The sequence below is a fragment of the Callionymus lyra genome, chromosome 10, assembly GCF_982586985.1.
Source record: "Callionymus lyra chromosome 10, fCalLyr1.hap1.1, whole genome shotgun sequence".
Classification (NCBI taxonomy): domain Eukaryota; kingdom Metazoa; phylum Chordata; class Actinopteri; order Syngnathiformes; family Callionymidae; genus Callionymus; species Callionymus lyra.
In genome coordinates this window covers 11,137,440-11,161,696 of record NC_141827.1, presented here as the reverse complement: position 1 = coordinate 11,161,696, position 24,257 = coordinate 11,137,440, and the positions used below count along the sequence as shown (strand labels likewise).

The 24,257-nt window shown below is 40.2% G+C and overlaps 3 protein-coding genes across 4 annotated transcripts; 2 read left to right on the top strand and 1 right to left on the bottom strand.

Moving 5' to 3' along the window:
• Positions 1-344: 344 nt before the first annotated feature.
• Positions 345-5,934, top strand: c10h1orf159 (chromosome 10 C1orf159 homolog). Of its 2 annotated transcripts, none has more exons than XM_087800146.1 (9): positions 345-560; positions 1,459-1,539; positions 1,606-1,690; positions 2,395-2,490; positions 2,555-2,611; positions 3,490-3,624; positions 3,964-3,989; positions 4,068-4,092; positions 4,499-5,934. In XM_087800146.1, the coding sequence occupies exons 2-9, from the start codon at positions 1,468-1,470 to the stop codon at positions 4,591-4,593; spliced, it is 591 nt and encodes a 196-aa protein (XP_087656272.1). In that variant the 5' UTR covers positions 345-560; positions 1,459-1,467; the 3' UTR covers positions 4,594-5,934. The 2 variants fall into 2 exon arrangements, with proteins under 2 accessions (XP_087656272.1, XP_087656273.1); XM_087800147.1 differs by lacking the exon at positions 345-560 and adding an exon at positions 591-776.
• A 1,753-nt stretch (positions 5,935-7,687) lies between these two features.
• Positions 7,688-10,722, top strand: perm1b (PPARGC1 and ESRR induced regulator, muscle 1b). Its single transcript, XM_087801042.1, has 3 exons — positions 7,688-9,592; positions 9,656-9,772; positions 10,421-10,722. Exons 1-3 carry the CDS (start codon positions 7,714-7,716, stop codon positions 10,504-10,506), a joined length of 2,082 nt encoding a protein of 693 aa, XP_087657168.1. The 5' UTR covers positions 7,688-7,713; the 3' UTR covers positions 10,507-10,722.
• Positions 10,723-11,024: 302 nt separating this feature from the next.
• rereb (arginine-glutamic acid dipeptide (RE) repeats b) lies at positions 11,025-22,493 on the bottom strand. Its single transcript, XM_087800145.1, has 17 exons — positions 22,183-22,493; positions 21,428-21,476; positions 19,622-19,746; positions 19,015-19,114; positions 18,843-18,941; positions 18,078-18,158; positions 17,848-18,001; positions 17,698-17,784; positions 17,437-17,618; positions 16,982-17,134; positions 16,717-16,827; positions 15,162-16,255; positions 14,141-14,333; positions 13,254-13,950; positions 12,282-12,419; positions 12,029-12,197; positions 11,025-11,955 (listed from the first exon to the last, which is right to left on the bottom strand). Exons 1-17 carry the CDS (start codon positions 22,206-22,208, stop codon positions 11,922-11,924), a joined length of 3,492 nt encoding a protein of 1,163 aa, XP_087656271.1. The 5' UTR covers positions 22,209-22,493; the 3' UTR covers positions 11,025-11,921.
• Between the last annotated feature and the right edge of the window lie 1,764 nt (positions 22,494-24,257).

The window sequence follows — 24,257 nt, the reverse complement described above, 5'->3', positions numbered from 1 at the left end:
ATATAAGTCTAAGATCAAAGACAAATAACAAAGACAAAGGATACAAAGATTAACGTGGAATAGAATGTCATGATACTTTATACTTTCTATAAATATAAGTTATATCTAAATATATATATATTTACGAGATTTTTGGAGATTTATTTTACATGTCAAGTTATACTCATCCATTGAAACTTGACATATGGACAATACTTTGTTAGCTGTTTTTTTTACGTTTGTTATTGTTGTTTTAGCAAAAGTGAAAGCATTGTTTTAAAAATACTCTCCCACGTTCTACATGTACATGTACGACTGTTTGTTTTTTAATATCGCTTCCGTTAAATACCACTGAAACTTTTATTCTGAAAGTCAGACCCGGAAGTGCACTGACAAAAACTACTATCTCTGGGTTAAATTGTGCGGATTATCCGTACTCGATATGCGGATGTGATTAAGAGTGTGGATGTTAATCCCTTCATCGAGCGGATTTTTTGTGTGTTTCTCAAGAATTCTATCCTCAGATCCGCATCAATCACGGCTCGGAGTGTGTTGTGGTCGCAGCCCAGTGTGTGCGGCTGGTGAGTCAACTTTTGTGTTTACAACTTGACACATTCGCGCCCGTCAACCGAGCTTCATACGTGCTGCAGATTTAGTGGATTTTTTTGTCACAATCCGCGCTAAAATGGACGTTAACGTGATCGATAAACTCTCACAAATGCAATATATTTCCGCCCTGGATGACAGCAGGTGCTAACGTTAGCTCGCTAACCGCCGCCTGTCGAGCTCTACAACAGGTGACTCGCTGCGTCCCGCCGGAGGCTGATCTTCGATCGTTTATTTCTCTTTTAATTCAACACGTTTCTCGTGTTACGATGGAAACTGTGAGAATTAAATCATGAAGGAAAAAACTGAAGCCATGATTTTTAAGTTAAATGTCATATTTCCTGCATCCTTGACAGTGAGTTTAAACTAAAAATAAATCTACTTCCATCCAGCTTTGTTTGGTTAAAAAGCTATTTTAACAAAGGTTCCAGTTTCCAATATAAACGAAGCCATTAATCTCAGAATTCTGAGCTCGGGGGCAGGAGTGAAGTAAAAGTATTATGATGTTCTTGTCTATGTTAATCTTTGTATCATTTGTCTTTGTTATTTTTCTTTGATCTATGTTCTTTATCTTTATCTTTAGACTTGTACTTAGATTGTGTCATCTTGTTCTTTCTCTTTATTTCTCTTTGTTCTTGTTCTTTTATTTTTATTATTTCTTTATGAAAAATTGCTCTATTTGCTGTGGATAATTTGGAGAAAAAAAAACACAATCTTCCCGAAGGAGACCTCCTGAGGGATCAATAAAGTTCTACCTAACCTACTCACAGACTGCTTGTGTAATAATGCACATGATTCATGTCAACATTAAAGCAACTCACAGGGAGATGTTTTGCAAACTGAATTATAATCTTATGCTTGTGTGTCATCAAGGGTTAAACTATGGCCCTGTCATTCCTGTTGGTCTTTGCCGCCACTGTGATTCTGATCCGACCTGAAACTCCTGTTACAAAGGTATCACAAGAACTACTTTTTTTTTTTTTAACTGTTGTCCAGTTTAAAATGGTTTTCTCCTCACAGGCTCTTCACCAGAACACGTTCGAGTGCTGCAGCGAGAAGCAGAAAGTGAACAGCTCATGTTCCAACGACACCCACTGTGAACCAGGTGATATATTTGAACAAGAAATGTTTCCCAGCTTTTCTAATATAATATAATTGTACCTGTTGTTCATTTGTAATTGTTGTCACATGTTTATTTTTTATTTTTGAGTCTTATTCATCATCTTGGAGGACCGGATTAAATGTTTTAAAGTTTTATTAGTGAGTGTTTGTGTAGACATTATTGACATTTGTCTAATTTGTCAAGTAATTATAGTGTATTATTAAATAAAGGAGAGGTTATGATAGGGTGGAATTCAGTTTACATAAATAATAGGTCCATGTTCTACATGTCCCTGTGTTTTTTTTGGAGCTGGTTAACCTACCTGATAAGCCAGTAGATGTGTTTTCTTCTCATTGTCCTAAAGACTTTGTTATTCATGCAGGTTTTTCACTGATTTTCTGGAACTCCTGTGTTGTTCTCCGTGTTATCTTGATCTTTTAAGTGTATATTTTTTGAGGATTTTTTAATTATATTGTTTAAGCTCTTTGTGACCCTGGTCTAGAAAAGCGCTTTATAAATATAAATTACTTACATTTTTAGAGAAAAAAGAATGAAATAATGCAACACACATAATGAACAATAGAAAAACAGGACAGAGCACCAACGCAGCCATTCTCCAGTTTGCAAGTCAATCTCAAAAATACTCATTTATTAAGGAAACCTCCAGAGGGATCAATAAAGTTCATCTATCTTGTCGTTCTAACTAGGATGCTTCTTGCGGATCCTGGACAACATCAATCATATTTGCATCTTCTGTGACCCGGCGGCTGTGGATTTGGAGAACATCACTACCTGCAGCTACAGTAAGAAAACGTGTATTAAACATTAAACTCTTTCATCTAATGTTTGACCTACTTCACGTTTCAGATTACACAGTTGAAGGGAAAAATCACACGACAATCACGACTGTAGTGCCGAAAATTGGTGAGTTTGCCCGCGATTTATTTCTCTGGTCAGTATAGAAACTCTAGGTTGGACAGGTTGATCAGGAGGACTGGCTCGGTGGTTGAAGCTGGACTCACTGGTGACAGTTGCTGAGAGGAGATCTCTGGAGAAACTACTGTCCATCATGGATGATGACAGTCATCCTCTGAACACTGTCATCAGTGAGCAGAGAAGCAGATGGAGCACGAATGCTCCTTCCATGATGCAACACCAATAGACTCAGGGACTCATTCATTCCTCATGCTATTAGATTGTTTAATTGTGAGTTTGGGGGCAGGAGTGAAAGTATGATATTCTATGTTAACCTTTGTATCCTTTGTCTTTATTTGTCTCAATGTCCTTTATCTTTTAGACCTCCTGAGGGATCAATAAAGTTCTATCTTTCTATCTACGATTGACACAACAGAACGTTTTTATTCTCTTCGCTGACCTTGGTGTGCATTTTAAGATCCTGTAACTTGGGGCCTCTTTATGAGTCACATGACTATCGCCCATATCTCCACTGCTGTTTACTATAGCGGATGTTTTACGTCAGAGTTGTTATGAAGGCTCGAGCCAGGTAACTGTGAAATACCAGTAGAGCCATAAATCTGCAAACAATTAAATGGAAGTAGAACAAGTTATTTCTGTTCGTTTTAGTGTATTTAACTTCCGAATGACGTCACTTATGATAATCCGTAGTTTAAAATAGTTCCCACTTTTTGTTCCAATCATACTTGCAGTTACTGTTATCGCCATATGAGGGCGACAGAATGGAATTTGATGCAAGGGAAACACAAAGTCTTAGATTACATTTTCTCATCTCAAGGATTGTTGCTGTAATGTTTCACACGTTTGTTATTGTTTGCTGTGATCAGGAGGAGCAGGCGTGGCTGCGTCACTGCTCTTAGGAACTCTGCTGATCAGCCTGTTCCTCATTCTCTCCGTGGCCTCTTTCTTCTACCTCAAGCGCTCCAACAGACTCCCCGGTATCTTCTACCGTCACAACAAATGTAAGGCTGAAACATTTAGGTTTGAAATGAAACTAGATAATCTTTTAAATGCATTTACTTTTAACTCGTATGAACCTTCTTGAAGCATTTGTCCTCTAGATGTTGTATCTTTGGGTATGAGCAAGTCATTTGTAAGTTAAGAGCGCCCCCTGCTGATCTCTGGAGATGATGACACTGCTTCATGAACACCTCTACAGTAAATAATAATAATAATAATAATCTCTATTTATATAGCGCCTTTCTAGACCAGGGTCACAAAGCGCTTTGACAGTCATTCACACATACTGATGGGAGTAGGCTGCACACGCACTTTCTAACACCTTTTTCCTTCTCTTGCAGCGTTTATATTCCAGCCAAGTGAAACAGTAAGCGCTTTTTTTTATATAAAGATTCAGTCAATACTTGTGTTTTTCTGTCCTTTAAAACTTGTTTCTCTCTCTCAGGCTGTGATGATTCCTCCTTCGACAGGTGAGAATGTTTGGCTTTAGAAACAATAAAACGTCTGATGGTTGTTAAGCAGGTTTTTAAGTCTGTAAGTGAAGAGTTGTATAAAAAAAGGAAAAAGAAAAGTTGCTTCTCAGATCTCCCTACTGTCAGCTAACACAACACTTTGTTGGTTTAAGTTGTTTTTTAAAAGAGATGCATCGCTCAGACATGGAAGAAATAAACGTGGATAAACACTTACTTTAAGAACAAGTTAGGAAAAATACACTTGATCACAGATGATGTCATGTTCTCCTCTGGAGAGAGTTAATTTTTTTAGATAACAAAAGTATTTGGTTTCAAATGAAATTTTCCAGAATGTATTTCCAATTGGTTTATTTAAAATGCTTCCATGACTTGTATATCCGACATGTCATTTGTTTGTCTGAAGGGAGGAAGCAGAGATACGTCAGGAGGGAGCGGCCGTCCAAGACTTCTACCGGTGGTCTCAGCCCCACCTCCCCGACCTCTCAGCTCAACGTCTAGAAGGACCAAAGCTCGGGCTTCGAGCCGGACTGATGAAGTGAAGCCTCGTGTTTGAGGAATCATGTCTGAGCAGCTGCTACTTTCCTCGTATTTAGCCGGTAATCAGAAGATTTATTTCAATCAATTCACATATTACACTTGCAATCAATCATGTTTTTATTCAAAACCACAAAATGAAACTTGATAAATAATCAAAACAAGTTTAGAAAAACATTATTTTATACTGAGAAAACCAAACCATGAATTGCCGCTAAATTATTTTTCACAAAAGACCAAAATACTCAATTGTTTCATTTAAAAAACACATTTTTTCCATTTATTCTACTATTCACATTATCTTGAACTCTGTTCAGATTAACTTTCCATTCTTGTAAATTTACTTTTTATTCAGTCATTGTGAATAATTTTGTGTTGTTTTTTTTTTAGCAGCATTTAATGTGTTGGTTTTAAGCTAATTGAAGTGTTGTTTTTTTTAACTGTTGTGCACTTTCTACTGTCGACCAAACGTGTGGTTACTTTGCTATTTGAAAACTATTTATTATTATTTGTCGGCCTAACCAAGTTGAATGTATACAGAGCAACTATTATCGCGAGTGATGGATTAACCAATGATCTAAGTGATCATCGTCGTCACTTCCTACCTTGACTACTGATGCTGCCAAATGTGTGAGCAAAACCTTACTTTCTTCGAGTCTAAACTGTGATTCTTGTGCCATAACAAGCCTAAAGCAGCCACATGTAAACTCTTGACGTGTCTGTAATAAATATTTTTTTAATGATGCCGACTGGACTTTATTGTTGAAGCTCAATCTATCTTGATTATCTTGTTCCTCTTTTAGAAGAAAGTAATTTTTTTGACATCAGTTTTAATATTATTTTTGAATTCTCTGTTTAATTGTAGACATTTATCATTTTTGTTCTTTAAACATAAAATGAATAAACCCATAATCTGTTATCATAAACGCATAATGACTTGGGAGGCCGTATTTCGACCCCAAAGCCAATGAATCTGGCATATAATTCTAAAAACCCCTTAGGTAGTCTTCAGAAAACCGTTTCTGGCTCCCCCTAGTTTCGAAAAGTGAAACTGCAATTTCATAATTCTCAGTTTCGCCATTGATTCAACAGAAAAAAGGCTCTTAATGTATCAGTTTCTTCTTTATCACTTGTGTTATCTCAGGGTCAGGGTGACCCGGAGGCCCAAAAACGAATGTGCTGACTCTAAGGAACACCCATACATTATGAAGTGAAAAGCATCCTGAAAATATCACGTAGAGAATTCTACTATGCAAGTCATGATTGTACAAAATGAAACCATTTAATAAAAATAATATGGAAAAATTATAATGAAGTGTAAATGTTAAATAAAATAATATTGTTCAATAAAAAAAATCTTCCATGACTCAAGAGAACCTCAGTACTGTAAGAAAAATGCATCTACTTTTTGGCTGGTAAATTGATATAAACCTGAGAAAAAAATCCACAACAATCATTCCAATTACAACTATAGACATTGTTAAAAACAACAGCAATTCGCTTTCCCCGCCTTTTAAATCTCTCCTGTCACATAATCTGGAACATTTAAATTCCTCTTGGAATTTAGTCCAAGTTGAAAAGATTTTCTTTTCCAAAGTTGTATTCTCACTTTGGGTGACAAGACAATAATATCTGCAGCAGAGAGTGAATAACAGACACAGACTCCAGATTTTCCACTTTGATTTGGATGTTTAATGCTGTCATAAGTCATGACTTACGTGTCATTGAGGTGTGTGGAGTGAAGGGGAGTCACATGGGGGGTGTTTTCAGCTCCATGTGACTGAAGTCTATTAATAACAAGTGAAAGGCCGCGGGCTGACACATATGCAAGGACAGACGGAGGATCTACCTGAAAGTACGGACCACGATCGAACTCTCTTCTGTTACAGGTTAGTTCACACCATCAAGTCAGGACATGGATCCTTGTTAACATCATGGTGAGTTTAACGTGTCGCAGAAGTTTAACTTGCCGTATGTGATCACATGACCTGTTCTGACGTCTCTGAGTGGAGGTCGTTGTCGAGTTTTGCATCTGCGTCTCTCTAAAAGACGTTCAGAAAAAGCAACAAAAAAAATCCTGCAGTAAATCATGGCCCTAAAAAAGGGTGGCCCGGGGACCACACGTGGCCCTCTAAGTGTGTTTATGTGGTCCTGAAGAAGTTAGAGTTTTGATCAATTTTAACTTTTTTCTACTTTTTATTATTGTTTTGATTATATATATAAATATTTAATGTGAAAGTTTTGTTTAATGCGTTATTAAGATTACACCACTTTAACAAGTACAGCCTTTCTTTAATGAATTTCACAAAAATAATAATAATGTATTTTTTTTAATTTTTGTTGAAAAACAGCATTTGTCTCTTTCCGGTATTTAAAACTTTAAGGAAATGTTTTTTTATTCATAGTTTTTCATTATATATATTCTTTATTATTCTATTCAGTTGGAAGGTAACGTGAATATTTTTCTATTAGAATGATTATTTCGATCCCTTCTCGGTGTTTCAACATGTATGTTAATATTTATTTTATTGAAATTATATAATAATATATAATATAATAATATTGTTAAGATAACATTTTACGTTGCAAGTTTGAATTTTTATTTTTAATAGATTAACATTTTTTTAAATTAGAATTCTGCCATGATTTGTCGAAAATTTGATGTGTAGCTCTTTTGGTTTTGTCTGGTGAGACTAATAATATCAACATTTTATGTTGAATTTAAAAGTCTACATAAATATATTATTTATTTTATTTATTATTTTCTTTTTATTTAAAATAAGTAAAAACAACAACAAATGGCTCAACATAGAAATATTTAAATTAAATTATTATATTAAATGCTACAATTAAATTATTATTATTATTAAAACAAAAATGTTATCAAAGTTTTGACATTTTAAATGTTAAATTCAACCATAACACTTTCTGACACAAAGTTCTTGTTAGAGATTCTTCTCATTCACTTGTGTTTTGGTTGGACGGCCCCTTAAGAACTCCCCCCCCCCCCTCCTGCACTAATCTGTGGAGAACATTCCACTGACCTTCTGGTGTGTCGACATTTTCCAGACAAAAGAGCATGTGATGGAGGACATCGATCACAGCATGATGCTCGCAGAGGAGGACTGGAGGAGTTTCTACGAGGAGTGTGAAGAGTGCGGACTTCTGCAGGCGTCGCTCGCTTTACCTGAACATAGAGCGGACCCCGGCCAGACCTCGGAGATCGCCTCGGTCTCGGAGGAGCCAGAGGAGACCGTCCTGGTCTTGTGGGAGCCGGAGAAGACCGTCGGTGAGGAGGACGTCACAGAGGATCTGAATCCGTTCCTCTCGACGCTCCTGACCGTAGATGGAGAGACTCGACTGGAGGACAAACAAGTTCAAACCGAAGGAGCCGAGGAGAAGAACCCGGAGCCTACGAAGACCACCTGGTTTACTCTGAGACAAGAGAAGGAGCGATGGTTCGTGACCGTCAACGACAGCCCGTCGCGACCCTGCAGGAGACGACGACAGAAGAAGGTCTCGAAGAGCAGAAGAACCTGCAGGGAAAGAAAGAAAACGGAAGATACAGGGACGGAGACAGACACCTGTGAAGGTGCTGGGATGGAAAACCAGATGACTCAACATCCCATAATCTCCTCCGATCAAACAGGAAGTGGACTGAGGATGGACCAAACACCGGTGAAACCCGATGAGTTTGAAGATGCGGTCGAGTTCTTCACTGAAAGTTCTCCATCACAGGAGGACTTTCTCGAACCTGGAACTGACCAGAGTCCTGGTGAGGATCGCCATGACGACGGGATGCAGGACAGTGATGCTTCTCAAGACTCTGAGAGTCCTGGTATGGATCGCCATGACGACGGGATGCAGGACAGTGATGCTTCTCAAGACTCTGAGAGTCCTGGTATGGATCGCCATGACGACGGGATGCAGGACAGTGATGCTTCTCAAGACTCTGAGTCTCCATCTGTCGTCAACCAACCTCCTGATGATACAAGTGACGGGATCTCATGTCCGCCGGTCGTCACCGTGACGATGCCCGACGGTCCGGAAGCGTTCGCCCGGGCCGCCGGCCACACGCGACCCGTCTACGCCATCTCGGCCTTCTGGGACGAGATGGAGAAACTGACCATAAACGACATCCTGCAGCTCAGGAGTTCAGGTCCGGCTCCGGCGGGCCCAGAAGAAGAACCTGCAGCCGACGCGGAAGGCTGTTGTTTTTCCGCCAGCTTGTCGGAGAACTACGACGACTCGGATTACGGGTCCAAACCCGATCGCTCCAGCTGGGACTTCTCCGCCTCCGACCTGGAGGAGGACGAGTGTTGGCGGAGGGTCGGCGGCGCCAGCGGGAGGTCCAGCGTCCAGAGGGAAAGCCCGTCTTCGGAGGTCAGCGACTCCATGGGTTCCGACGGGAGGGAGACCCCGACACCTCCGGAAGATCTGGAGGAAGTGGAAGAAGTGGAGGAAGTTTCGTGGCAGAGCAGGATGAGGAAGAGTAAAAGTCTGCACGACGTGAAGGAGCTGGACGTGGAGGACCTCCTGCTGAAGTCTTCAGTTCTTCTCAGCGACACGGATGGATCCGATCCCGACTGCGTCTTCCACGTTTTCTCGGAATTCTCTCTTGACCTTCCGAGCTTCTACTGTGAAAACGAACCCGTGCCTATTTTCTCCTGCTGTCGCCCCACCGTGAGGGAACTCACGTCTCCATGTCTGGACCATCGTTTCCTGAGTGTGATGCAGGAGACCAGCTCGTATCCCGTCAGGATCTTCTCCGACTCCCTCCGTGACTCGTGGACGTCCTCGTGGAGAATCAGCTTCCCGGACAAAGGAAGCCTCTGGACCAGGTCTGCAGTCTCTCTTCTCTGTTTTGAGAAGGATCAAGTTCTGCCCGTCATCAGCGAGGAGAGATTCTTGGGGCGGATCCTGGAGGAGGAGGAGGTGGAGCAGAGGACGGTTCGGCCCACGAGTGAGCGTGAACATGTCGGACTGGATCAGCCGTCCGGTTCTTCAGGGCTGCTCTCTCTTCCAGGGCGAGCCGGGGTTCTGTCGACGCTGAGGCAGTCGGACATGTGTCTGGTCTGCATCGCCCTCGCCTCCTGGGTGATGAAGTCGTCCGACGCCGACAACACGGACGCCTGGAAAGCGGGTGAGAAGCTGCAGAACTACAATTAATTTAGGAAAATTGTTGGTCATTGATCCTTTGGCGTGTTTACGATGTAATGGCCATCTAGTGGCCGGATACATAATTGCAACACAAAAATAAATTAAAAAAAACATGGATATTTTCATGTTGATTGTTAATAAAAATTATTTTTAAATTAGTTGATACACAATGAAATATAATAAATAAAAGAACTACGACAAAAATGTTACATGATTTGAAAAGAAAACAAATATAAACTGTATATATGTAAACATATATTTAATAAATAATCCCATAAAAAAAAAAATTGGGAAATTTATCTCCTACATTTTTTTAAACATCGATACAGTGGTGTTTAATATTTATACTGTATCGTGAAAATAATAAGGCAATATTCAAGTGTATACATTTCTTTCTCACACCCTTAATACACTTTCTTAATACTTGAACTTAAACTTAATTTTTAACTTAATACTTGAACTCTCTTAATACTTAATAATTTCTTGTATTTCTTAATACAAGACAATTCTAAGTTTACGATCCTGAACTAGAAGCAGGAAAGGCAGTTAAAAAGTTGAGGAAAACACTTTAAAGATGCAAGTTGAACATTTGTTTACATTTTTACAGGATTTCTTTTTTCTTGTTCCTCAGCTCTGCTGGCGAACGTGAGCGCCCTCTCAGCGATCCAGTACCTGCGACACTACGTGAGAAGGAATCAACCTCCACATACTCCCTGAAGCACACACACACAACTGGTTTTATTTATTTACTGGGGTCCATTACTATAAGTAGTCTTTATAAACTACTGTTAGCTAATAGTTCATATACAAAAATAATAAAATGCTGCATCGATATTCCAATATTTTAGGTCAGTGAATTAAAATCTACTCTAGCAATAACTTTCTGTTTATTTAAATTGATGAGTGAATTTTTATTTAACCGTGTTCATCCACTCTTTACAACACAAATACCTATAAAATACTAAACATTAACGCACATTTCTGTCTTTGTTCTCAATAAATAATAAATATACTTTCATTTGTTTACAGGTTTATTTATTTTGTTTGTGTACATTAAAGTGTTGAGTACTATGTATTTTTCATCTTTAGCTATGAGCATCTTTTTCAGTAAAACCACATAATCTGTGAGGCAAGAGCGCCACCTAGTGAGCACTGAATATGATCACATCGTGTCGTGAACCATCACAACATTTTCCTCATGTGGTCAAACAAACAAATATACCAAACAATCATCATCATCGCAGGAGTATTTATTGAAATAAATATTCAAAGGATACACTTTTATAATATGTGACATAAATATTAAATTTCAAGGCAGTTCTTTTTAAAAATCAATACCAATCGTTTTCTTGTCCCCAATTCAACGTTGTCCAATCAAATTAGTGTAAAAACAGTCTGTCAAACAGATTCCGATCAGTAACCGTGAGACTCTATAATACTATATATATATGTCATAACATGTGGATCGTTGTCCGGGGGTCGAGTGTTGACGTCTACCATCATTATAGGATTTTTTTCATACATAATATTGTGAACATTTAATATATACAGTCTCAAAATTGAGCCATTAAAAGATAAGATCATATCGTGGAAAGATATCTCCATATATAAAAATGTAGGATTTAAACAAATATGGATCATATCGAGTTTAAATCCAAATTCTACCGCTTTCGAAGTCTAAACACGAGAATGCAAATGTCTATTCTAGTTCAAAGGTGAAAGGTCATGCTAGGTAGTTTTAGACACCCATTACTATGCCATTCTGTACAAGGAGAATCCGTTTGGAACCGACGTGTGTTTTTTTGCCGTCTTGCTCTCTCCGAGATCTGCTGGGTTTCAAATTGAAAGTCACTGCATATCAAAGTGGTGCAGCGAGAACTTAAAACCTCACGCGAGGGAAGCGAGACCACCACGTTTCTTAAATAATAAAACCAGTATAAAGTCTAGAACAATATGAAAATCTCAATCAGACCTTGGCAGCCTCATTAAGTGCTGGACGAGGAATGCACAAAAAAGATACACAAAGGTTCTCGTTCTAAATATATTATAACAAAAGACTGGCCACACAAATATTCTTACAGTCTTAGAGTACACAGTATTCTATTGAGTGGGGCGGGTTAGCCGGTCGGGACTCACGAAGGCTTGTCTCCTTCTTTCTTCAGACGACTGTGGAAACACAAGGAAGCGTTATGATCCACTTTAAACTGTTTTAAGTTTGTTTAAACTGAGAGGATCTCACCTGTAATAATCCTCCTGACTGGGCAGAGCTCCTCCGTGCATGTGGTGACTGTGCAGCCACTGCTGCTCCATGGCCATCCTCTGCAGCTCGGCTGACTGCGCATGCATGGCCTGGAGCTGGTGGGCGGCCGACATCTGAGGAATCTGACCCTGCAGCTCCCGCTGATATGCTGGAGGAGAAGACGCGCATGTGAGCCAAATGACGTAAAAAGATAAAAAGCGTTGGTTTTTTTTTTCTGTGTAATAACACGCACCGAACAGAGGGTGGCGCAACATCTCGTGGTCATGAGGAAGGTCACTGAGTAAAGGATTGGGCATCGGACCGCCGGGGAATGGGAAGCGAGCCAGACGGGGACCTGGGGCGAGAGGTTCCATCGGATGAGGGCTGGACCCTGTGGGAAGGAAGAGAAGATTAATTCCAAGACAGTTAATGCAAGGGCTGCTGTATTTTGGCTTTCTATAGTGAAAGGTTATATTTGTCTTTATTGTTTGATTTTTATTTTAAACATATAGTTTTATATTTTAGTTACAATGAATCCAAAATATACATTTTATAAATTGTAGCTTTTAAAATTCAATTACATTTTGGGGGGAATATTAGTGGCACCATAACTGGTTTTAAATATTAAATCAAGGTATTGTCAGGTCACACTGTGACGCCAACAGTTTTATACTGAGAATATTTACATTACATTAAAAAGGCCATGAATTGAAGATAATTTGAAAAAACTGTATTTTTAAATTATTTAATTAGAAAATAAAACAATGTTAAATTCCTTTAATATAGAGTTTAACATCCTTGATTGTTTAAATGATTATTACATTTCTTAAAATCAAGAAATTGAAAAAAATAAATCAACCATTCAATATTTAAAAAATAATAATTATAATAAATGCTTAAAAAAACAAGAACAATACAATAAATAACTTCAGAGTTCCAACAGATTTATAAATAAATTGAATCTAATCTAATCTAATTTAATCTAGCCACAGCAAATACAGCAATTTTTCATAAAAAATAAATCAAAATAAAATAAGAACAAGAACAAAGAGAAATAAAGAGAAAGAAAAAGATGACACAATCCAAGTATTAAGATAAAGAACATAGATCAAAGAAAAATAGTGGAAGTTAAACCAATAAAAGATATTTCTAGTAAGTCAGGAGAGAATATATTTGATTATATCCGTTATTAAAGTATTGATAACGTGAGTATTTTCTGACTCACCCTGACCCAGCGGATCCTGCTGGTGGAGATGCAGGTGAGAGTGAATGTGCGAGTGCTGGTGATGATGCGGCGTCACATTGAGCATCTGCAGCCTGGCAGCGGGGTCCGCCACGGACGCCATCCTCTCGGCGTGGAGCCGCTCCGCCGTCAGCCGCTCGGCGTAGCTCAGCTCGGGTCGCATCTGCGGCGCGGCCAGAACCATCCTCTCTCGCTCCAAGTGGTTCAGGCCGGGGTGGAACTGCACGAAGGGGTGCGGGGGCCCCGGGATGTGGGGGAGAGCCAGAGCCCCGTGTCTGGCGAAGTGCTCCATGGGGTTGGCCGACGGGTGGAGGGTTTCCATGTCCGGGGGTTTGACCTCGAACCCCGGCTTCATCCTCTCCCGCAGCTCCCGTTCTCGAAGGTTCCTCAGCTCCCGCTCCCTCAGGCTGGGTTCTGCACTGTACAGGCCCGGCATGTGGTAGGCCAGCAGGGGGTCCCCGGGGCTCAGGGACACGTAGAACGGATGGTTGCGATTGTTGGGCGACATCACGTGTGGCCGGGCGTATTCGCTGAGCGTGCGCAGCGCCGGGGTGTCGGGGCCGATGTAGGGCTGGACTGCGGCGACGGTGGTCGGGGGCTGCTCGTAGGGGGACCGACCGTGACCTTGAATCATCTGAACCTCGCTCATTCGGCTGTCGTGAGAAGAGCTGGACGCCCTCTGTGGGTCGACAGGTCAGTGAGTTAGTTGTTGGTCAAATGAAGTGTTGAGAGGCTGAAGCTTCATGAATCATCGTCACTAGATGGCACTATTTTTACATCACTTCAAAGCACAGAGCGCCACCTCCTGGGCTCTGAAATGAGGACGCTGCTTCATGAAGCTTCACCATAAAAAAAAGCGAGTGACTTACAGAATTTCTGTCGGCTTCTCGCTCGCGCTCCTTCTCGCGCTCGCGCTCCTGCCGGGCGCTGAACTCGGCCTCTCTCCTGGCTCGCTCCACGGCCTCCTCCCTCTTCTTGGCCAGTTTGGAAGATGAGAGTGGAGTGAAGAACAGATCCGTTCTTGCACACGAGTTATAGCCACGATCCAGATGTTTAATGAACCTGAGGATGATGGGGCACAGTTAGGAACCAACAAGTCGACTCAAGAGTGTCTCAAAGTTTTAGTCTGAAGTCAGTCTTTGTCATGTTAAGAGAAGTTCTGAGTAAAAACTCACTCAGAGACACATAATCACTTCAACTGCTGTACTGAAGATCTCAATTTATAGTTTATAGAATAATTTGTATGTTCTAAGGGTTAATTTGGGTTTTATTATCATTATATATTACAGTTTCAAAATGAATGAGTTTAAAATTCTAATTTCTATAGTTAAATAGATGATTTTCTAAATTCAATCTTAGCCTTTTAAATTGATTAAATTCAATATAAAATGTTGCAAAACAAAACTCTATCTTTCAATATACAAATATATTGATTTAAATTATTCAATTAAAATAAAATTCAACCTTTTAATTTCGAATCTATTTAATTAAATTGTTCTTAAAACAGAAAAATGCTTTTAAAACAACAATAAGATTCCATTAAAAGAATAAAGTTTCAACATTTACAATGTTGAATTAAACCATTCAATATTCTGATGTCACCAATATACTTCCATATTAAAACCCCAAATTTGATTTTCGCTCTGAAAATAAACAAACAGATCTTAAAAATGTTGAATAAAGTAGATTATAGAAAGCAGTCCGTTTTAAATCTTCAATTAAACAAGTCTAATGCCATATTTGACAGAAATAATGACACCAACGCACATCAAATGCGGATTTTGGTAAAGAAATAAAAGATAAAATGCTACTGAGGTGAAGAAGGAAGGGGTAAAATAAAAACACTGCCAACACTCGAGAGAATAAAACAGGAAGTTGAACAGGACTTACCGTGCAGATTGACTGGCGTGACTCGCCATGTTGACGATGGTGGGCTCCGGTGACGGGCTGCGGGGGGGACACGGTGGGCTTTGGACTTCCTCGATCTCATCCAACGGCTCCTCCTTGATCTGGATCTGTGGTCCGGCTGCTCCCGCCGCACTGCTCGGCGAAGGTTTCGCGGGCGCGGGTGGGACGGACGGCTGAAGACCCGGGACTGGACCCAGTGTGCTCGGTGAGGGGAGCGGGTGTGAGGGGGTGGCGGGTGTGTGAGAGAAGCTCATGCTCTTCGCGGGGTGGTTCTGGACCTGAGCGATGGCTGGATGCTGGGGTGTCTGTGCCGACAGAGGCTGCTGAGGTTGCTGCATGAGCTGCAGTGGCGGTGGGGGGGCACCCGGCGGGTGTTGGTTTGGCAAAGCGTTGAGGGGTTTCAACGCAGGTGGAGGCGGGAGATTGGAGGGCATCTGTGGGAACGCCCCGCTTGACGGATGCGGGCTCTGCTTGTGCGTAGGTGGAATGGGAGTGGTGGGCGGAGGTTTGACTCCTGGGCCGGAGAGAGGAGGCTGCGACTCCCTTAAGAAGGGGGGCCGCTGTGGGGGGGCCTGAGGGGAGCTCAGAGACGGCGGGATCTGAAAGGTGGGCGAGACCGGAGGGTCCCGAGTCGGAGAAGGGTTCCGCACAGACAATGGGACGGGTTGTTGTCGGCTGCTCGGACCCACGATGGCCGCCGACGGAACGGCGGCCGGGCCGAGAGGTTCCGGGGACGGCGGGGACGGGACCTCGATGGGATCGGCGGGGAGGGGGTTGAGCGGAGGCTGAGGAGTGGCAGGAGCACTTGGAGCAAGTGTGCTCAGTGGGACTGGAGCGTCTGGGAGGACGGCCCCCCCTGGAGCGACGGCCTCTGCGGGGATGCCCCCCGGCTGTGCCGACGAGTCAGAATCACTTTCGTTGCCCTGTTGAGGACTTGGAATACTGGGAGAGGAGCTGCGGTTGTCCTGGTCTATGTCTTTGGTGTCGCTGCTGCCATCGTCTTGAGCGCTGCGGCTTTCCGAGGAGCTCTCTTCCTCCACCTCAGGCTCCACCTCGGACCGCGAGGCCGGGGGATTCTGGACAAAATCATGGAGTTAATATTCTATCAAGTGACTCTGTAAAAACTGTAACATCTTTGAATTTTATATTCAAATTAAGATGAATAATTTGTAAAGAATTTACGATGCTTTTGCTCAATCTTAATGCGAGTGTTATATTACAGCACATTTAGAGATTATACTCGATATTTCAAAGCCAACATTTTCCGCAATTATAATTTAAACAATGTAAGCAATGAGGATTAAACAATCTAGGAGAGTATCAAAACTTCTTATAGCTGGACAAGTCATGTTGAACTTTACTGAAGAACTTAAATCTAAACAAACAAATCAACTGTTATATTCTCAATCAATCAGCAACATTCAGATTACTTTAAGCAGAAAATTAATCACAAAAACAAATAAACATTTGAATTCTCATCAACTATGCGGCAGCGAAGGCTGTTTAATAATATTATCTTTAGGCCAAATCCACTTACTTGTGTCTTAGGCCTTTTGGGTGCCACCTTTTCAGGTCCATCTGGTTCCTGCACAGGACTCTCTCTCACTCGCTTCATCGTCTTTGGTGATGCCGTCTCCTCTTTAATTTTCTGTCGGACAAATTCACGACATAAGTTACTCTTTTCTGGATGATTGGAAGTTAAAACACAGATGGATGTCTTCGAATCTTCCTGGTATGAAGCGTACGACAGTTTGAACTATGCACGTCGTTATTTTTGGTGATGAGAAAAGTGAAAAACAAACCTTGCTTTTCTTCCCAGAGTCGTTCTTGTTGTCGGTGGACAGTGGTCTTAGGGAAACCATATTTGCTCCACTTGAAGGGTTCTGGCTGGACAGATCCTCGCGGGTGGGGGAGCCGGTCAGCCTCCTGTGACCACTTCTCAAAGATGAAACCTGCTGAAAAAGGGAGTCAATCTTAGATCAAAAAAACTGAACTATAGATTCACAATGACTAGAATTTAAATGGTCACAGTTCATTTTATATTGAATTTGTTTCTTCATTTGTCTTCATTGATTCACTCCCAGCTCAAGCTTCCACACCAGTGGTGAATATTTATCAACATATTAAATGAGTGAATCAATGGAGGAAGATGTTTGGAGCAAATAATCCAACTATCCAAGTTGTAATTAAACCATTTTTAAATGCATTTACTTCACAAAAGAAGAAATATTTGTCAAAATGAAAGCGCCACGCTTACTGGTGCTCTGCTTCTCCGTGTCCTCATTGCATGTTTGCTTTCTTCCTCTTTAACCGGTTTAAACATGAAAGTCCCTCCAGACTTCTGAGAGGCTGGTAAACATCCGTGCTTGTTCTCATATGTGCGACAGGCTGTGCACAGCAGATGGTTATCTCTTCTACCTTGGTGCCAATCTTTAGAACCTGTTAGATTACATTTTCCAGGCATTTTATTAGATTAAAAAGGTTTCAAAGTTTGGTGTAAAAATCAATCAAGACTCACGGGTTGTCCCACAGTTGCTGCAGCTCTTGATGTCCTGTTCGCTGTCCTCGCTGTCCAGGTCGTCCTCGCTCGCAGAACTTGCGTCCACTTAAAAGAAGAGACAAAGATGAATGACGCTTCTAAGAATTGTGTTTCAGGCAAACGTCTCACCCGAGTAGCCTCTTGACGGAGTGTTCACTGGAGCCGCCGCCGCACGGGTCTTGGCTTTACGAGACGACGGTTGTCTGCGCTGCTGACGATAGGCTCGCGTTCCTGCGGCCTCCGGGGTTTTCTTCCAGTGGTAGTAGAAGGTGATCAGCTCCCCCTTGAAGTTACATTTTAAAAAAGAGATGTCAGGCAATTGAACAGTGGCGAAGATTTAGTTGTAGCAGTAGTCTTACAGTTTTTTTGGTGGGAAGAAAGTCTTTCCTGATACGAAAGAAGTTCTTTCCGTACTGTCTGAGGCCTTTGATGAAGCGTTTCTGCGGAGAAAACGATTATTACACCGACACGTTTGCATACAGAGATGTCAATAATATAATCAAAATCTGATAACGTGCATTGTATTGAAATATCGTCAACAATAAATAAAGATAAATAATTTTAAACACAAATTTTGAAAACCAACTTCAACAGCTAACATACCCCTGACATTGTCATCCATTTCAAATACAATCGTATGAAATGACACAAGAGTAGATGAGGTACTTGAAATCAAAAAATTATTTTAGCTAAATATTTGTCACAGCATTAGCATAAATAAACTATGGATATAGTGAAGGCAGTTTAAGAGATCAATGATAGTACTTTTCTTGATTTGCAGTTGTGGATGTCTTGGTTTTTTTTATAAAATTTATTTCTTGTACACCGTCAACAATAATAAGTACATAAGTAAGTAATTTTTATTTGTATAGCGCTTTTCCAGACCAGGGTCACAAAGCGCTTAAACAATCAGAACAATATTCAATAAAGTATATATTTTAAAGATCAAGATAAAACTGATAACACAACAGGAGTTCCAGAAAATCAAGGAAAAGCCTGAACAAATAAAAACATCTTAAGATGTTTCTTGAAGGAGTCAGTAGATCCATCAAGCGCAAAGAGAGAGGAATAATAATAATTATTAATAATGAATAATAATAATAATAATACAACAAGTGTCTCACCACGTCCTCTTCAGACCAGCACTTCTCTATAAGCTTGGGCAGAGGTTTCTTCACAAGACGCTGGAGAGCTTTAGCTGCGTCGTAGTGGCTTGCATGGAGCTGCAAGTACAGAAAACAAGAGTAAGTTTGCAACATTGTTACATGTATGTATGGATCAGTTTGAGTTACCCACCATGTTTAGAGCGTTGAGAGTAGTGTCGTCACGGGACGCGGCTAAACAACCGTCTTCCGTGGATCCACCGTCGCACATCCCTGCGAACGCTGCCATGCTCCTGTGGACGATGTACATGTTAGATAAATGAACATAATATCGTGAATTGTCTTCTGCGACTTAAATGCTCAAAATGATATTGTAAGTAAGTAAGTAAGTAAGTAATTGTTATTTATATAGCGCTTTTCCAGACCAGGGTCACAAAGCGCTTAAACAATCAAAACAATATTCAATAAAGTATATATGAAATATATATAATATATATATTAAAAAAAACATAATTGCAAGAAAAAAATAGATATTTTAAGACAATAAATGATTTAAATTTCAATTCAGTAACACCTAATATAATTTTGTTGATCTCCTATCTGACCGGAATATTGAATTACATTGATAATCAATTATTTATTACCATGAAATAACCAGTAACACAACGCGAGACACGACAGGCCGTTCACACCGAAGACGTTACACCGGTTTAACACCGTAATCATGAAAGCATGTGAAGCCTGGTGGCACCTGCTCGCACGTCAACTGTTGGCTCCGGTTACTCTGTGAGGACACCAACCTTGCAGCTCTCAGGTACATCAGAAGATCGCAGTCGTTGACCCCGGGCGTCCACATCAGCTCCTCATTGTCTGTGTGGCTCTGTAGGCTCTGAGGAGGCCGAGGCTGCAGCTCTGGAAGTTTGGCCTGGAGCAGGTTTAACAATGATTAGCAAACTATTTGGAAAGAGTGACGTCAGTTTACGTTTCATTTAGAAGTTAAACTATTGTGTTAATTTAAGCGTGTCTTAAATCAATCTTGGACCTCTAGTAACATCAGTGTGTGTCTGTTTGTACAAAACTCTCTTTTCTTTGAAATATATTTACATTAGAAAATTATATTAAGCCCCGCCAAAAGGAAAACACTTTGTTTTCCTGGAGATGAAATCTTGTTTGCCACACCCATCAATCCCGGAAGTCTTCATCTCCAAGGGACTCGTTGTATAAACAAAGCGGGTGCGATAAAAACCGGCAGGAGAAGGAGCAAAGCCATTATTATGTCATAATGGACTTTTCTCCTGTAACCTCTTGTTTGGCGAGATTTCAAACGGAGGAGAACAGAAGCGATAACTTCGAAATATCATCATGATGAGGGACTTTGCTGCATCTCGGATTTGAAACATTTCAAGTCGAGTTTAAACCAGACCTTTGACTGTATTTATGCGGCCCTCGTAATGTCAAAGTATGATTATATATCAATGGTTCTAATGCATTAAAAAGTGTATTTTATTTTTATTATTCATTTACATTTTCACATTACACTTATTTACCTTTTCCCCTCCTTTTTGTGTGTCATTTTTGTGAGTATATATGAATCCCTCAAAATATTTTTTTAAAGTTAGTTGAAGAAATGAAGAAAAAAAACCCTCATATATACAAGAATAAAATGGCAGATAATTTAGTTGAATAAATGTCACGGCCTAATGACGAATGCAAATGCGTTTTTCTTTTTGCTTGACGGGCCCTAACAACATTCACAGAATTTAATCTGGCCCCTGAAGAATTATAATTGCCCACCCCTGTGCTGTGTCTCAAATCACATACTTCTCTTAGTATACTAGAAGTTAGTATTCATCAAGATAGTGTACATAGTAACTAGTACGCAAATCCTCCACAGATAGTATGTCTCAAATCAAACACTGCTGCTACGCACTAACCGGAATTGACGCCACAGCTTCTTCTTCTACTACCATTTAATGATGGTTTCAACCAGCTGTTTGAACGCTATCGCCACCTGCTGGCAGCATGTTTTGCAAGTTTAGAAAAAGAAATAAAGAGAAAATATGAGAATCTAAATATTCGTGAGATATTTAAGCTGGTATCAGCACTGAAGACGTCTCATCCTTCTACCGCTGCGGAAAATACACCTGTACATATATGAATATATATGCATATATATGCATATATATATATATATATATATATATATGACGTAACTTCCGTTTACAACGTCACTAAGATGGCTGCTGTTTAGGGTAGATAGTGTCCATCGAACCATAATCAGTTTTGTGGGCGTTTTAGTACGCAAATTAAGTGTGCGTGGCATACTAGGAATTGAGACGCACTTACGCACTAAAAATACTAACTTTGAGTACGCAAGTATGCGATTTGAGACCCAGCACTGGTTTCAACATTAGCTGCCCTTTAAATGCCCGAGTGGCAGGACTACTCATAACTGTTTATTTGTGTATATGGATTGAAAGATCTTGCAAATCAAGTGACTTTTTTCCTTCTCATGTTATGTATCCTGTTATTTTTTATTATGTTTTTAAATCTGTGAGAGTAACGTGAGTAATATAACAAGTACATGTTGATATTATCAATAATACCTGATGACTTGGCCCAACTCTTATCTCGCCTTGCGTGCTGTTCAAGCTCCTGCGAGAGAGAGAAACACAAAAAAGTAGTGCTTGAAGTACAGTAGACGTGTGAGGAGCCATCATCGCCTCGGCGGACGCATCAATACATGGGGAGGGGGGAAACAGTGATCCCACTCGTCCCGCCTCCTCCCGGTCAACCAATCAGAGCCGCTTCCTACAATTACATGCGTGAAACCCGACGCACCAGCCTGTCAATCAATCACACACGGACTACTAATTTTTTTTTTTTTTTTTTTTTTTTTCTTACGGTTCAACCATTTCAAGGAGATTTTAACATGTTAAAGTTCCGCCATGAAGTGATAGCATCCCGGGGCCAAGGGTTAGCATGGAAGGTAGCGACGCTAGCAAAGGGAACTGTCGCTTTTGACATGTAAATACACGCTAACACACCCATTTAGCGGGTTTATTAACACATCCGCGGGGATAAATAAACACACGAAACACACTCGTGACGCCATTTAAGTGGAGGATGAAGAAGAAGAGAAGAGGGTAAGGTTCGGTGGCGAGCTAGGTTAGCTAGCGACGGTGCAACATTAACGCTTGTTATGGAGCTAGCTCGTTAGCCAGACACCAACTTCGTGACCACTGACACTGGTCCTCACTCGAGGGCTGACGAACGACACCTGGACGCACACGTTCGGAACAGAAGAGTCGCGGGCGAGAGGGAAAAAAACGAGATAATTTTTTAATTTTATTTCAATTACCTGCGCGGACTGAACAGGTCGTCCATGTCGAAGCGGTGTTTAGATGTGGCTTGTTGACACTACGCAGCGCAGCAGGCGATACACACACACACACACATACACACACATACGCGCACGCGCGCGCGCACACACATACGCGCGCACGCACACATACACACGCACAAACTAAGCGAATCCCCTATTACATGGCTGTTCAAAATGGAGGCGGTGTAGTGGAGGGAGGATATTTTTTTTTTCTTCTTCTTCTTCTTCTTCTTCCTCCTCCAGAGCAATGACCTCAGCAGCCACAGCTAAGCCTTCACAACTTGTCTGGTTGAACATAACTGAGCATGTGCTGCTGTGACTCGGAACCATCTGCCAACATCACAACACTGGACACACACACACACACACACCGCCATCGTTACACACTTTATATTGACAGCGTTCATTTCTGACTCACACTACACACACGTCACGAGAGAATTAAAGCACCGCGTGAGAAAGATTTTAATCACACGTTTTTTGTAGATTTATATTATAACGACATTTTTTTTTTTATAAACACATGAATAAATAGAATATTTGGAAGATAAAAAAATGTATTGACACATTTGACTAAACATCTTTATTTTCAATATCCTGCGCCTAAAGCGTTCAATCCTAAACTCCAAATCCATTTGATTAAATAATAGATTCACTTTGAATTATTTATGAATCCAATTTAAAACCGTAATACATCTTCTATCTACATGTCCACAACGAGGACTATAGATTTAGAATGTAAAAATGTGTAATTTATCTGCAATCTAAACCTAACGTTTGATCATAAAGTAAATATTAAATATTCACGATGATAGATTTGCAAAACAAATAAAATACATTACAGCTGATTTGAAACGATTTTCTGTTTACATTAAGTAATGTGAATTGATTTTTACATTTGTGCAAACATTAAGCGATTTGTCAAGCATGAAATCATGTAATGAAATACAATATGTTCTATTAATAGGGTTTATGGTTGATTTGTATCAAAACAAAAAAATATATACAAAAAATATATTTGTGGAAAATAATAAGTAAGGAATTAAGTAAGTAAAGGTTATTTGTTAAGCACATTTCTAGACCAGGGTCACAAAGCGCTTTAACAATCAAAAACAATACACAGTAAACAAAAAAAAAAAATACTATTAAAGGTCAAGACACAAAAGACAAACAGGGGAGTTCCAGAAAATCAGTGAAAAGCACAAATAAAAAATTCTTAAGATGTTTCTTGAAGGAGTCAGTCGATCATCAAACACAGAGGGAGAGGAAGATTGTTCCAAAGCTTAGGAGCAACAGTCTGGAAGGATTTCTCTCTTCTACTCCGGAACCGTGTTCAGGAACCATCAGTAGATTCTGATCCATAGACCTCAGAGCCTGAGCTGGGGTGTAAGTCTGGATCAGATCACTGACGATCTGGAGCTTGTAATCCATGCGTTTGTGTCTTCTAGTTTAGACTATTGTAACAGTTTATTTTCGTGTCTAAACAAGAAGGATCTGTCTCGCCTGCAGTTAATACAAAACTCTGCAGCGAGAATTCTGACCCGCTCTAGTAGAAGAACTCACATTTCTCCGATCCTTAAAACTCTTCACTGACTGCCAGTTTCTTTCAGGATCCATTTAAAATTCTGGTTCTTACTTTCAGAGCTATGCTATGAGTTTTTGTATAAATAGGATACGGTTTAGTTTAGTTTACTACAACTATAACCACATATAGGGCAACAATATCTTAAATCACATTTCTGTCAGTCATAGCCCTAAAAATATTTAATCGTTCGTCCACATTGGCAGCTTATATTAAGGATATTTACGTTATTTGGAAGATATTAATGTATAATCACATTTGACTAAATAACAATGTTCTTAAGGCTTATTTCCTAAATGCCAAATCCTTTTGAATAAATAAGACATTCACCTTAAATCCAATTTTAAATCCTAATACATCTACTATTTACATGTTAAAATGAAGATTATACATTAACAATGTAAAACTGTATTATAAAAACAATATTTATCAACAAGAATTAAACCTAAACCTAATGTTTGCCTAAACA